The sequence below is a fragment of the Arvicanthis niloticus genome, chromosome 15 (assembly GCF_011762505.2).
Source record: "Arvicanthis niloticus isolate mArvNil1 chromosome 15, mArvNil1.pat.X, whole genome shotgun sequence".
In the NCBI taxonomy this organism is placed as follows: domain Eukaryota; kingdom Metazoa; phylum Chordata; class Mammalia; order Rodentia; family Muridae; genus Arvicanthis; species Arvicanthis niloticus.
This window is the reverse complement of record NC_047672.1, coordinates 25994940-26010689: the sequence shown is the minus strand read 5'-3', so window position 1 is coordinate 26010689 and position 15750 is coordinate 25994940. Positions and strand designations below refer to the sequence as shown.

Here is a 15750-nt window from a genome sequence, read left to right as displayed (position 1 = left end):
CTCCCAGAATGCTGGGAAGGATTGTAGTTTGCAACCCAGTGACCCTTTGCTATCTGTAGAGCTGGGCCTCAGCTGTATCCCATAGTATTTGTGTTTTGTTTATTCCAGACCCCTTCCCCTAAATCATGAATATTGTTTCTAAGTCCATTAAGCCCATCCTTACGAGAGACATCATGTCAATTTACAGTAGCCTAAGTGATTTCGGTGGTATCTTAGGCCAGGTCAACCCCGACACCCACAGGCATTATGTTTACCTTAGTCATTCTCCCCAGGCCCTAAGTCTGGAGCACTGGTTCTGGGTCAACAGAACCTATCTTTAAGGAAGAAGCCAAATATATTTTGTAAAGAGTCTCAAAGTAAACATGTCTTAAGTTTGTTTTACACTTGGGACTGAGTTAATTATTATCACTGATGATTATTATTACACCAAACTTTTCACCCAAATCGTGGTGTGCTTAAATATGGCTTAAATAAGCCAATTTGGTGTCAGACTCCAAGAAGCTTGGCTCAGCACCGGCTAACTGAGTCAGGCTGAGTTTCATTCTTACCTCACCTGGGTCATTTCTCTGCTAACCCTGATGCTTGCAGGAACCCTCGAAGCTGGCACTAAATGTGGGGCACACAACCCTTGGAGAAGGTAGAAACATTTTTCTTTAAATAGAGGTCCAGGGTTTAGGAAACTTGGGTCTTTCACGCAAGCGTTATGAGAAGTGAGAGAATGAGTATTAACATGAGCTTTCCTCGCTGTTTTGAAACACAGCATTTTGTACAGTTATTGAGATATTTGTTAAGATCCAGAGGAGCAAATTACTCAGAACAACAGCTCTGCAACTTCATACACATGGGAAGTAATATAAAGAGAGGCCAGGTTAAGAGACCTTAAAACCCTTGGTAATTATTTTACAAGCTGGAGTAATGTCTTGAGTAATGTCTTGCTTAAACCTTCTCAGGAGAGAGAGAGAGAGAGAGAGAGAGAGAGAGAGAGAGAGAGAGAGAGAGAGAGAGAGAGAGAGTTTTCCGCTACATACAGTTAGTTATTGGTAATTATTGGCAGGGCAGGCAAAGTCAGGTTTCCTAGTGGTCACAGAGTCACCTCAGGGCTCACCCTCCTGAGTGATCTGGCCAGAGCTCAAAGCCCTCTGCCTGCATTCCTTTCCACTTAGCTCTTCCCACAGCCAGTTGCTGGTAGTGCAGAGCAAATTCCAAAGAGTTGTGGGTGGGACTCTACCACCTGCAGCCTGTGAGGACTCTGCTGCCCTAGGGCTTAGTTTTATTTTGCTTGTGTGTTTGTGTGTGTTTTGTTTGTTTTCCCTCACAGTGAAAATAACTCAGTACATATTGATTAATGGTCCCTTCATGGGGAACAATTAAAACAGGCCCAACTTTTAGTACAGCAACAATTGCAACTAAGGTATAAGTACCTTAGCTGGTGCTGTTTAAGCTTCCTGAAGTAATGGTTGTTCAGTGCATATGGAGGGCATTCCCCCCTTCTGCTGGTCTAATCGAACACTTAAGTGTTTAACTTTCATGGTAAATAAACTAAGAGAAGAAAATTTAAACACAGCTCCAGATAAATGCATTATTACTCTACAACAAATTTGCCATCAGGCTCTCAGCTTAAAACTTCCCAAACAATGTACTCTCAATTACTTACAAAGAATTTGGGGACCTATCAAGTTGGATGCATCCATACCTGCCTGTCACTACTAAGGATCTGGTTCCAAAGCATCCCCCCCCCAAAAAAAAAAAAAAAAACCAAAAAAAAACAAAAAAACCAAACCAAAACAAAAAAAAAAAAAAAATTTTTTGAAAATGCCCCATGGGTATTACCTAAAATGACATCTAAAATTCCTATAGAGACTTTTCCTAATGCTTCTCCAGGCAGCTCTTTAAAAGGACGAGGAGCATGGCTTTTATATACAGCTCCATGTGCTCCACAGAAAAGACGATACATAGTCTCAACTCAATGTGTTCAACTTTTATTATGAGACATTTCTCAACCATTAACTATTTTAACTCATCTCTTGTATAACTTTGTACATAAAAGACACAGATACACTAACAATGTAGTCAAGTGTATCTAGAAAAATGAAAGAATGAAAGAAAACAAATGTTATAGAAAGGCTATAAATGTAAAAAAAATGCAATGAATGGGTGAAAAAATCTCTAAGCCTTTTCTACTTTTCATTCTTAAAGATCTTTTAACTTTAAACTTTATATCTTAGGATGTATAAGTTCATTAGACATGAAAAAAACTAACAAAAACTAGCTTAAAACTTATAACAAATGGGGCTGGAGAGATGGCTCAGAGCACTGACTGCTCTTCTTGAGTTCAAGTCCCAGTGACCACATGGCTCACAAACGTATGACGTGGGATCTGATGCCCTCTTCTGCTATGTCTGAAGATAGCTACCGTGTACTCATCATATGTAATAAATAAAGAAAATCTTTTTATTTAAAAGTTTAGAAACCCCTTATAACAAATGGTTAATAGCTTAAACATGTATCTATAGGCAGCATCTATAAAAGGTATCCGTCCTACCGAGCCTCCTGTCTATCACTCTATCTCCTGTTTAGACTAAGGCGGCCACAACAGGCCTGCAAAATAATTTGGATTAGGGTGAATTTTTATATAATGATAAATTCCTAAGGTTTTAAAGGTCTTCTCAATTTAACAAACCCCGACTTAGAGATGTATATTTAACTACTTCAGTCTTTGCTGACTGTTCAGCACTAGACTTCAAGGAAATTTTAAACAATAAACATCAGGTGTTTGACAAATAAGTTATATATGATAAATAAGGCTTATAAATTCCTAAGTCAGGTTAACAGAAACTGACTTAAAGATTGATGTCTAGTCTCTTTGTCTTTGCTAACTTAGTTAATTTAAGCTTTAGCTGTGTGGATAAACTGAGCCATTAAAAATAAAAAAAACAACAAAAAAAAACCAAGCCCTGATATTCTGTAATGGTACACTATGAACAAGTCAGAAAACAAAGTTTCTACTCTGCCTATAGACTGTATTGATGGTTTAAATTTTTATTTTTATTTTTTTTGATGCTAAAGGATTTTCCATTAAATGTTAAATACAAATTGTTAAGGTTCAAACTCAACAGGGATACAATTATAAAATCCTGATACTTATAAAAGCTACAAACTTGTTGTAAACTGTTAAAGATAATTTAAAAGTGCAGGTTAATTTTCTGACACTTAAAAATTATCAAATTATACAACGTTCTCAGAACTGTACTTGTAGTCATACTAAATACAAATGTGAGTCATTACACAGGGCAAGCTTTATTTAGCTTCCTATACATGTTTTCAAGGTTAAGCCTAAAGCAATAAAATAATAATAATAATAATAAAAAGTTTGCTTATACAGTTTACTTTGCTGACAGGCTTCACGCTCAAAGAGATAACTCACAAAACAGGTTCCAATATAAGTTTTTACTGTTTATTTAAAGAGATTTTCTTTACAATAGGTAAATTTTTAAAAAATACTACTGAAACATGATAGCAATAGTGAACTGCAGGCCCCTCTGTCTCTAGAGAACACAAGCAGAAAGAACCTGCGGATGGGAAAGCCAGAAAAGCAGCCCTGACTTAGGTTGCTGGTGGGCAGCTGCTCCAAAGGGTTGGTGTAGTGAGTTGTCTGTTACTGAGCCTGCTTTCTCTGCTGATGCCGCATCAAAGTACTCACTCATCAGTGGTGCACTTGGAGTAGCATCAAAATAAGAAAAATGTATCTTGTCTTTTACATAAAGAATGAAGACTTTTTTATTTTACACCTTTCAAACAATGAGAGCCGGGACACCACCAGGATTCCTTTTTTTATTTATGATTACCAAAACTTCATTTTTAAAATTTATATTTTTGTACAATATAACAAAACTTTAAAAAATGACAGTGTAAACAGACTTGGGATGGATTTTTGAAAACAGGATGTAATTTTTTAAAAAAAAATGTTTTGAAAAATATTTCATTTGGATAATATGACAACCAATAAATGCAAAAAGTCATTACATATTTCTCAAACTCCCTTTGAGGCCAAGAGGAGTTAAACAAAAACATCAAATAGAAATTAGGTTCTTTGGAAGTTTTTACCTGTTATATTTTGATACAGCCTAAAAATCTGTTACAGCAGACAGTCTACACAATGTAGTACAAACAGAAGCTATCCGGCAACTTCTTACTCTATGAAGCCATTAAGCTTTGATATTGCTCGCGGGTTTTTTGTTTCGTTTACAATATCAGTTGGGTATCAATGTTGATGATTTCTTGGAAAAACTTTTCTCTTTCATGCTCTGCATTTGTTTCTCAGGTACTTCTAAACATCCTGCTCCTAAAACAGGAGAGTCTTGAGCTCAAAATTAAAATTGCCCTGAATTTTAGAAATCTCAAAATTTATAGCATTAACTTTAAGTCTTTAAAAGTTATTGGCCATTTCTAATGAAATTAATTTTCTTTGTTTTTTAGTTTTATGCTTGCCTTTGGTTTGATAAATGATCAAGACTCTGGCAAGAAAAGAAGTTTAAGTAGGCTCATGAGAGCTCTATTAAAGGCATTGTTTCTCACAAACTAAAGAATTTTTAAATATTTTTGATTGATTGATTTGATTGATTGATTGATTGATTTTGAGTCAGGGTTTTAACTATACAGTCCTAGCTAGCCTGAAACTCACTATGTAGACAAGGCTGGCTTTGAACTCACAGAGACTCAGCTCCCTCTATCTCCCAAGTGTTGGGATTAAAGCCTTGCATCATCATCTCAGGTCTCATAAAGGAATAATTTTACAGTATCCCAAGCTAGTGTATAATTAATGGTGAATGACCATCAGATTGACATCTGGAACTACTGTTATCTGTGTCTGGGATATTCTCTGTTGTCAAGTATGTAGAAATCTATGCTCAAAATTCACTATAGATGGGTACACTGTCTTTCCCTGACTCATGCCCTAGGTGTGGGATAAGACCCAGAGAAATAACATTGTGTTATATTTAAATTTTGACTTTGTCAAATAGGACTTTATACATGTCCTTTCAAAGAGTTATATTACAACTAAAATCTAATAATCCTTTTAAAAATATCTGTTAAATAATAAGATCTAAAAACTAATCATGGAGAGTGGCTGGTGTTTGATCAAGGCAAGATTATGTTTATGTCTTTCCAGAAAATAAATAAAAAATCCCACAGTTCCCACCTTGATGCATCTGGCAAAAAAAAAAAAAAAAAAAAAAAAAAAAAAATCCCAAAGGCCATCAGACAAATAAAATATCTGAAAGTGGATGACAAACTTATCAAAAGGAGATGTGTGGTGGTTTGTATGAAAATGGCCCCTATTAGTCCATAGGGAATGGCTCTGTTAGATGGGACCTTGCTGAACAAAGTATGTTACTGGGGGTGGGCTTTGAGGTTTCAGATACTCAGACCATGCCTAGTGTTGCTATCTCTTCCTGAACTCTGAGACAGCCCCAATTAAATGTTTTCCTTTATAAGAGTTGCTTTGGTCATGATGCTTGTTCACAGTCATAGAAACCCTAACTAAGACAAGATGGAATAGTAAGACTATTGCTAACTTGTGGGGAGAGACATCAAGACTGTAACTCATAAACTGAGACTTTGGGGAAACAACAAGAACACTATACTTGTGTGTCCTTGGACATAGACCCCAAAATGTTGCTCTTATGTTTACTGACTGTATTGTACATTAACTCTCAGCTTGTCAATGGAGAATCTCTGGTTTTTGTCAGGTTCTTAAAAGACACACCTGTAAGACCAGACAGTATGATGGTGTTTGCCATGCTAAAGATTGTTTTTATGTTCTTTTATTGATAATCACAGGAATGGTTACTGATATACAAAGAGAAGTCTCAAACGTGGCCTATATGATTAGTAAAACTATTAATATTATGGCAAAATATTAGCAGAAATTAATCAAGAGATGGGTGAACTGAAGACCACATATTTACAAAATAGAACCACTATAGATTATTTGTTGTTCAAGTATAATCTTGGTTGTCAACAACTTCTTGGCATGTGTTGCTTTAATGTGTCATATTTTTCTATTATTATTGATGGTCAAGTTAAGGATTTGTACAAAGAGATAATTAAAATCTTTCAAGTGACCTTTGAATGCCCATCATGGCTTTCCCCTTTCCTTGGTCCTCTGATAGCTATCCTTATGCATGCCTATATAATTAGCCATAATATAGCCATAGAGGTAATGCATTTAATCATATCCTCTAATATGGCCATTATTTTTTTTCTTTAAAAACTTAGAAACAAGAAGATGCTGAGGGCAAGAGGTTCTTGTTCACATAGATAAGCACCAGAGAAGCCAGGAAAGTTAAACACACAGCCTTAGCTCTTCAAAGGAAAAAGAATTTTACCTGTCTTCCTCTTGGAATGCTGGGAAGGGTATAGTTTACAACCTGGTGACTTTTGGCTACCTGTAGAGCCAAGCTTCACCCACACCCCATAGAATGTATGTTTTGTTTATGTTAGACCCATCCCCCCTGTACCTTGAGCATTGCTTCGGAGCCAACAGAACCCAACTTTATAGAAGAAGCCATATGTGCCTTGTGAAGCGTTGCCATGTAAATATATCTTAAGTTTGTTGTAACTTGAGACTGAGTTGTCATCCGGAAACTTCTTTTCCAAAATTGTGGTGCTTAAATATGACTAAAATAAACCAATTGATGTTACACTTCAAGAAGTTCGGTCCAACACCGGCTAAGCTGGACTGAGTTAAGTTTCATTCTTTTTTTTTTTTTTTTTTTTTTTTAGATATTTTATTTACACTTCAGATGCCATCCCCTTTCCCCATTCCCCCCCCCTTAGAAAACCCCTATCCCATGCCCCCTTTTCCTTTTTGCATTTATACATTTTTTTAAAAATAATGTTAATCATAAGCGTTATAAGTTTGGAATTGTTCAATCAGAGGTGTAACCCACTGACCAACCTATATATATATTAATATGAACATTAATATATAAATATTTGTAGCGTCAGTTCTATGGACTTCTGATGTTTTGAAAACCAACTATCCATGTAAGGTAACCTGGACTGTTGTCTGTTCACTCCTCTCAGCTATTTCTAAATAAAATATGGGAAACACCCTAACAATAAACTCAAAAATATGAATTTGCTATAGTCCCTTAACTCATAGGTTAAGCGTCCCAAATCAGTTAAAAAGGTTAAAAAAGGGTTGGGTCTAGGCATTGTATTCCTAAATGTGTTATACAAGCACAATGCCCATGAGCGTATCAATATTCATCTCATTTTTATATTAATAAGAGGCTTGTACCAATGAAAACCTTAAATTTGAGATCAAAGTAAATTTTGTACCATTTAAGAAATTATAACTTCATCTTGATAACAATTATACAGATTTCTACCAATAGGTTATGGCTATGCAATAAGTCCTAGCTAATCCCCCCTGTTCCAACAAAACCACTACTTGTCCCTAGAAAGACAGACCATTATTAACCACATTAGTCCCCAAGCTCAGGGAATAGGGGCGCTGACTCTTCTTTAACTTCTTCATGCTGATTAAGGGCGTTGAGATTTTAGAAGAGGGGTTGGGGGGAAGAGTAAGTTGATAAGCCTCTAATGCTGTGTCTTCACTGAATCCAGATGGAATTCCAGGACATCAGAGGTTTGGGCAGGTCTGCTCAGTATGCTTGGTGAGTAGATACACCAAGGCTGTGTATTCTGCAATATACAATTCTCAGAACAAGTTTTAGTATCAAGAAAAAAAAATTTCCCACCCCCAGGGGGCTGACATTTTTTTTAAAGATGTTGGTTCTGAAGACTTCCCCCCCCCCCCCCGCTTGTTAAAATTGGTTGTAGTATTTACATTTCAGATTTTATCCTCTTAGCCTACTTCCTCCCACCACCCAGAAACCTCCTATCCCATCCCCCTCCTCATGCTTCTATGAGGCAGTGACTGCACCTACCCCCCCTCACTATCCTCTCCCCACCCTCACATCATCCCCCCCCCACTGTGTGTTCATTTTTTTTTTATGGGACCAAGAAACTCCTCTCCCACCTATGTCCGACAAGGCCATCCTCCCCTACATATACCTCTGGAGTCTTGGGTCCCTCCCTATGTGTCCATGTTTTGTTTCCCTATTTGCTCCCTTGAGCATTTTTGTTTCTCGTTCTAAGTAGAACTGAGGCATCCCCTCTTGGTCTTCCTTCTTCATGAGCTTCATGTGGTCTGTGGGTTGAGTCTTCACTAATCCAAGCTTTTGGACTAACATCCGTGGAGATATGTTTGTGTAACTATCTTCTTTTGGGGTTTTTGGAAGATTACTTTCTTGCTTTTTCTGGGTTATAGTTTCCCTCCTTGTGTTGGAGTTTTCCACCAATTATTCTTTGAAGTGCTGGATTTGTGTTGAGATACTGTGTAAATTTGGATTTGTCATGGAATATTTTGGTTTCTTCATAAATAATGATTGACAGTTTTGCTGGGTATAGTAGTCTGGGCTGGCATTTGTGTTCTCTTAGGGTCTGTATGATATCGGTCCAGGATCTTCTGGCTTTTATGGTCTCTGGTGAGAAGTCTTTTGTAATTCTTATAGGTCTGCCTTTATATGTTACTTTGCCTTTTTCCCTTACTGCTTTTAGTATTTTTTCTTTGTTTTGTACATTTGATGTTTTGACTATTATATGGCGGGAAGTATTTCTTTTCTGGTCTAAACTATTTGGAGTTCTGTAAGCTTCTTGTATATTTATGGACATCTCTTTCTTTAGGTTAGGGAAGTTTTCCTCTATAATTTTGTTGAGGATATTTACTGGTCCTTTTAGTTGGGAGTCTTCCCCCTCATCTATACCTATTATCCTTAGGTTTGGCCTTCTCATTGTGTCTTGGATTTCTTGTATATTTTGGGTTAGTAGCTTTTTGTATTTTGCATTTTCTTTGACAGTTGTGTCAATGTTTTCCATGGTATCTTCTGCACATGAGATTCTCTCTTCCATCTCTTGTATTCTGTTGGTGATACTTGTGTCTATGACTCCTGATCTTTTTTTTTAGGTTTTCTATCTCCAGGGTATTGTCCCTTTGTGATTTCTTTATTGTTTCTACTTCCATTTTTAGATCCTGCATGGTTCTGTTTAATTCCTTTTCCCGTTTGGCTGCATTTTCTTGCAATTCCTTAAGGGATTTTTGTGTTTCCTCTTTAAGGGTTTCTATCTGTCTACCAGTGCTCTCCTTAAGTTCTTTGAGAGCGTTATTTATGTCTTTCTTAAAGCCTTCTATCATCATCATGAGAAGTGATTTTAATTCTGATTCCTGCTTTTCTGGTGTGATGGGGTGTTCAGGGCTTGCTCTGATGGGGGAGCTGGGTTCTGATGATGCCATGTAACTTTGGTTTCTGTTGCTTATGTTCTTGCTCTTGCCTTTTGCCATCTGGTTAACTCTAGTGCTGCCTGTACTTGCTGTCTCTGACTGAAGCCTGTCTTTCTAGTTATCTAGCTTGTGTCTGATCTCCTAGGGTCTAGATGTCTCTGTGATCTTTTCCAGCTGTACTGATTATAGTGGTACCTCTAGGATGCCTCAGGATATGGTGCCTCCAAGGTAGTAGTCCAGCTAGGTGTCTGCTGTTCTGGGTGCAGTGTCTCCTCTAGAATATCTCAGGATATGTTGTCTGAAGCTCTGAGTTCATTTGTTCCTCTGTGGCTCTGGATTGAGTGGACCTTCCAGTATGTCTCAGGTGGAATCCGGGGTCGACACAACGGCAGACCTGGCAGAGGTCTGATCCAGGCCTCAGATCTGGAAACTAGTTTCTAAGACACTGTCCAAGTTAGAGGGATCCCTGCTTCCTCTGGGTTCTTGGAGGTTGGGGACAGAGCTGCCACCCAAGATCTGCTCAGTGCTCTGGCCCAGACTGGAAGGAACCAGTGTTCCGGGCCTGGAGTGACTTCCTGGGTCCTTTTGGTTCCCAGTTACTCCCTGTTTAGGGCGGGCCCTGCTGTCTGCTTACCTAAGATACTGCCTGAGTTCGAGGGCCTGGGATCCCTGCTTCCTCTGGGTTCTTGGAGGTTGGGGACAGAGCTGCCACCCAAGATCTGCTCAGTGCTCTGGCCCAGACTGGAAGGACATCAAGTTTCATTCTTACCTCACCTGGACCATTTTCCTGCTATCTATGACACTTTCAGGGACCCCCCGCCATTATAAAATATTGCAGTCTGTATAATTACATATAATAATATGTTATTTAAAAGATTCAGGAATGTATAATATGCTCTATAATTTTATGAAATATACATGTCTTTTATGCTACCACAATATTATATATACATATAATGTTTACTAGAAAAGTATATAAATTGGTAAACTTGACTTGCAAGGTCACAGTATAGTGGCCTATTGACAACTCAAATTATCTATTTTTAATTCTTAAGTGTAAATAGATGTTCTGTGTTTTACAGCCTGGAAAGGAAAATTATCCTAAAGATGAAAATAACCGAATGATATACTACAAATCAAATCTGTGTGCCACGTGGGAGGTGAGTTCATGTGGGCATCTATTGTAAAATGTGGGTAGCAATTGTAAAAGGCCTACATTGTTACCTAAGGCCCCTATTATTCCTACACAAGCCCTGACAGCTGAAGTGGTTACACTCAATAAGAAGTAACAGAATTTCTAGCCACACGTGCAGACATATGAAACCTCTCCTTGTAGGTGCTCAGTAAGTCTTTCTTTTAATCTTGAAATCGTGTGTGTGTGTGTGTGTGTGTGTGTGTGTGTGTGTGTGTGTGTCTGTGTGTGTGTGTGTTTGTACACATATACCCTGTAGGTCAAGGTGTGGGTCCTGGAAAATTATACTCAGATCATCAGGCTCGGCAGCTAGCCTTGGTGGTGAAGAATTCATGCTGAAGACAGTAATTACCAGGAATGGAAAAGGAAATACAGAGAGTGTGTTCTACTAAAATAGTACTTTAAAGCATAAATGAGATAGCTCACGAGTTTAAAATTGGGTTTTTAAGAATTAATGTGATGTCTAAACGAAATTAAAAATAGTCCATGTAAAGCTAAAAATTATTCTAGTTCCATTTGTGGACCATCCACTGGCTCTTTTCCTTGGGAGTATATGAGTGGGGAGATTCAGGAACATCAGGAAACTGTTGTGCGTGAATGCAGGGAAAAGATGTTCTACGCTGCCCTGGTCGGGGGTGGGGTGGGAGGAGTGGGGGTGGCTTAGTGCTGAAGGTTTACCCTGACAATTTCCCTCTCCCTGCCTTTACTCCCAGCTCCATCTGCCAATCCAAAGCTAAGAGAATGGGGATGAGTAAGGATTTCTGTCTATTTCTTTCTGGGGGGTAACAGCTGAGGGTGTGAACCACAGAGCTGTCTCATGGGTTTTCTGACGGCCATGGCATGTGTCCAAGAGGCCATACACTGTCAGGGGCAGCTTTGCTTATACACTGAGGGCCTGAAATCAGCCATAGGCCTAAAGTCAGCCTGCTAGCACAAAGTCTTGGGTCTCTGTGGAAAAACACTAGAACAGATGGCTAGAAGCTATTGTAAACAAGCAGCTTTGGTGGATAGTTGCCAGGCTCTAGTCATAGACCTTGTAGATAGGTGACCTTGGTAGATAGTACCAACTTAGATTAAGACAAGTGCATCACAGGCAGAGTCATAGTGTGCTGACCCCTGAACCTTCACCCAGCTGACACACTGTTCTAGAAGATATCTGTACTCCCCCTGAACACCTATGCTCCCACATCATCCCCTTCCCCACATCCTGCCTTTTTGTGTATATAACCAACCCCTGTGTGAAAAAGTAAAAATTGCGATTTCATCAGCATATAGACAGTTCGCCATTCTTTGTGTTTGCCTGTCCCCCATCTTCTCTTTCAGGTGACCTCCCTGGACCCCTGTTTAATGCCCTGCTGGATAGGACAATATACTTACTTTTTTGTTGTGATGAACTTGGGACTCTGGTCCTCCCTTCTAAAGGGCTGACTGGAAAGGAAAACCAGTACACGGCCCAAAGTAGCAGCACATTTACTTCAGAAGAAAACTTATCTCGGTTCTATCCCAATGTAAACAGAACAGAGGACCAAGGGTTGTTTGTCTTGAAAGGCCTTAAAAAGAGATATCAGCTACACAAATAAAGAGCAAAAAAAAACCAAACAAACAAAAAGACCCAACTTAAGCAAACACAAGAAAAATACTAACAAGGAAACATTTTAAAACACATGGGAGTGCATATTAGTTAGAAAAAAATATAGAATTTAAGAATCAGAATGAGGAAAACCCTTAGTATGAACAACAGACAACAAAACAAATAACAACAACAACAACCACTTCAATATGACAGGAAAAGCTCAGCGATAGAAAGAATAAAATTAGAATTTCAAGCTAAGAGGACAGGAGGAAGAAAATGGCGGTATTTGAAGAAGGAAAGATGTTAAGTACAGAAAGAAGAAACCCATGGCTACATGGTGCTGGGAATGGGCCTGGGGCCTCGAGAAAACAACCACACACTCTGAGGTATTTCAGCAGTGCAGAACATTTAAAAACATTCTGCAGAAAGGTGAGAAGGTGCTAAACCGAGCAAGCAATCATAGCAGCTTTATTCCAGCTCAAAGGGCCCTGTGCCTCATCCGAAGGGTGTGGTCAGGCCCAGCCTCACGTTCTTATGTGATTGGCTGATAAGTTAGTGAGCAATTGATAAGCAGGACCCAGCCTTACATAGAACATAAACTTAAACATATATCTTGATTTCAGGAAAACTCTGACCTGAGAAGAAGTTTTTTGTTTGTTTGTTTGTTTGTTTGTTTGCTAAGTAGTATTTTTATGGAGTTGTCTTTTTTTTTCTTTTTCTTTTTTTTTTCTTTTGGGTTTTTCAAGTAAGGGTTTTTCTGTGTAGCCCTGGCTGTCCTGGAACTCACTCTGTAGACCAGGCTGGCCTCGAACTCAGAAATCTGCCTGCCTCTGCCTCCCAAGTGCTGGGATTAAAGGCATGTGCCACCACTGCCAGGCCAGAGTTGTCTTTTAAATTGGTGTTTTCCTTTCCTTTGATAGAAAAGACAATACATTTCTTTCACATTTCCCACAATGGTTATAATGTGGTTTTAGCATATCGAGGAGAAATGCTAGGTGAAAAAAAAATTAAGCCTCTCAGAATATAGTAAATGCATCAACAAATTAGAATAATAAAAAGCAATCAACTGAAAAAAGAAAGGCATGGAAAGAAGAGAAATGAGTGATATAAATCAGAAGATAAATGCCCATTTGGAAGACGTAGTGATGTCAATAATTACAGAGCATGTGTCGTGTAATCACCTCAATGTAAAGGTAGAGTTTGCCAAAAGGCAGAAAGCCAAGTCCCACTACGTGTGTGCTTGTGTATGTGCTTGTGTATGCTTGTGTGTGTGTATGAAATAATATTAAATAAAAAGACAAAAGCATGTTAATAGAAAAAAACATATAGAAAAAATATATTAGTTTAGCCTTAATCCAGAGAAATCTGATTTGACTATTTCAGCTTCTAGAAAGGTGCTTAGGCACGAAGCCTACGCTAAAACAACAAAAAGGAGAAAATGAGAAATCCATGTCTGTAATTAAGGATTTCAAAGCCTCTTACTAATTAAGAAAAAATAATACACATAAAATCTGTGGAATTTATGAGATTCATGTGTGGTCAACCTTTTGACATAATTTACTCTCATGGAGCTCTCCACCCAAATCCAGCAGAGGGCTGGAGACAGGGTTCCGTGGCTAACAGCACTTACTGCTCTTGTGGAGGACGAAGGTTTGGTTTCCAACACCCATATGGTACCTAACAACTGTCTAGTACTCGAATTCTAGAGGATAATTATTCCTAATTGTACCAGTGAGGTACAAGATAGTCTTAATACCCAGTCTATCATTTTGTTGACTAACCAGAAACTCTGTCATCTCTCCTAACTAAAACACTTAGTTTTGAACCTGGCTTTTTTCTTGGCTTTAGAATGAATGTCAGCTGAAAACCATCCAGGCAGATCTTTTCTCTCAAAGTAAATAGCCAGGATTGGCTATGAGACTATAGGTCTTCAACCCCGTCAGAAGTCCAGAATGACTGAGTTGACTGAAAATATGGGAATCACTAAGCATAGCTTCTAAAACTTAGCCAATTTATAGAGACCGCTGAACACCTGGAAAGCCCCTATACTACAGAACATTGGAGCATCAAATCTTCAGCCTTCTGGCCCAGAATTATCTGACAGACCTTAGTGATGCAGAATTATTAAGGGCTGATTACTCTGTCTAGGCAGATATAATCAGTCGACTATTCTGCAAGTGTGTCCTTTTCTGGACAGTAATTTGTCTGTAGATGGAAAGAGGCAATTCTTGCCTAGTGGCTGTCACTTTTAACAGGAAGGGTGATATGTAGGAGGAGCTAAGGGGGAAGGAGTACCGAGAGGAAGAGATGGAGTAAGGAGAGGAGAAGAAGAAGGAGAGGAGAAGCTAGGTGATGAGAGAGAGAAAGAGAGAGAAAGAGAGGTGGGGCATGGAGGCAGATGTTCACGTGTCTCCACCAGTCAAAGATAGTTGATATATCTAGGTTGGGTATTGGGTTACACTTCTGATTGAGCATTACCAAACTTATAAAGCCTTTGATTAACATTTAAAAAATGTATAAAAGCAAAAAGAAAAAGGGGGCATGGGATAGGGGTTCTCTAGGGAGGGGAAATGGGGAAAGGGGATGGCATCTGAAATGTAAATAAAATATAAAATAAAAAAGGAAAAAAAAAAGAATTCTAGAGGATCTGATGCACTCTTCTGGCCTCTGTGGACACTGCACACATGAGATGCTAAAACATATATGAAGGCAAATTACCCATACTCATAAATAAAAATGAATAAGCCTAAAAAGAAAACAAACAAACAAAAGATAGAACTCCAGTTTTTTAGTACCCTTGGAAAAATGTAGCATAATTATGTTTTCTCATTCACAAAATATCTAAGTATTCTAGTTATGCAAAGTGTGCCATCTTATTCAATTGAAATTAAGTCTGAAACCAAAAACAAAAAGATATCTGAGAAAACATCAAATATTTAAGAACAGATAAACATGTATAAATAATTCATGAGACAAAAAGGAAATAAAACCAACTATATGCAATCCATACACTAGCCTCACACAATTAGAAATTGAATCTTTAAAAAAAACAATATTAAATATTTAGATAGAAATTTGATAAAATATGCATAAGCTTTCAACATTAAAAAACTATGCTTATAACTAAAAGAAATCAAGGATCTAAATGAATGGAGAAATAAATATATAGCATCTCTTAATTCAATTTGTTATGATGTTAATTCTCACCAAACTTGTCCAAAGACTCAGACTAAAATCACTCATTGAAATAAGAAAAAAGAAAAAACTAATGTTAAAATTTTTATGGAGGTACAAATATCTGCAGTGCCCCCGAAGAACTTAGAAAAAAAGAAAAGAAGGAGACATGATGAGGAAGCATTGTATGCATGTATGAAATTTCCAAAGAATAATTTTTAACATTTTTATTTGTTTTTTTGTATAGACATATGGCATGTGTGGAGGCCCATGGAGGCCAGTAGAGGGCTGGAGTTACAAGCAGATGTTAGCTGTGTGACATGGGTGCTGGGCAGTGAATCTGGGTCCTTTAGGAACCATCTCTCCAGACCCACCAAAACTAAACTTACAAATATTAATTAAAACAGAAGTTGAAGGAGTTACAATAAATTTAAGAGTTGCTACATAGTTACAGAAATT

General features: G+C 38.0%; 1 protein-coding gene across 1 annotated transcript in view; it reads left to right on the top strand.

Moving 5' to 3' along the window:
- Positions 1-15750, top strand: part of Akr1d1 (aldo-keto reductase family 1 member D1) — a 36081-nt gene that overhangs the window by 8076 nt on the left and 12255 nt on the right. The window contains exon 4 of the mRNA XM_034519303.2: positions 10435-10512. Coding sequence (XP_034375194.2) covers positions 10435-10512 — 78 coding nt within the window. The remainder of the gene's footprint in view (positions 1-10434; positions 10513-15750) is intronic.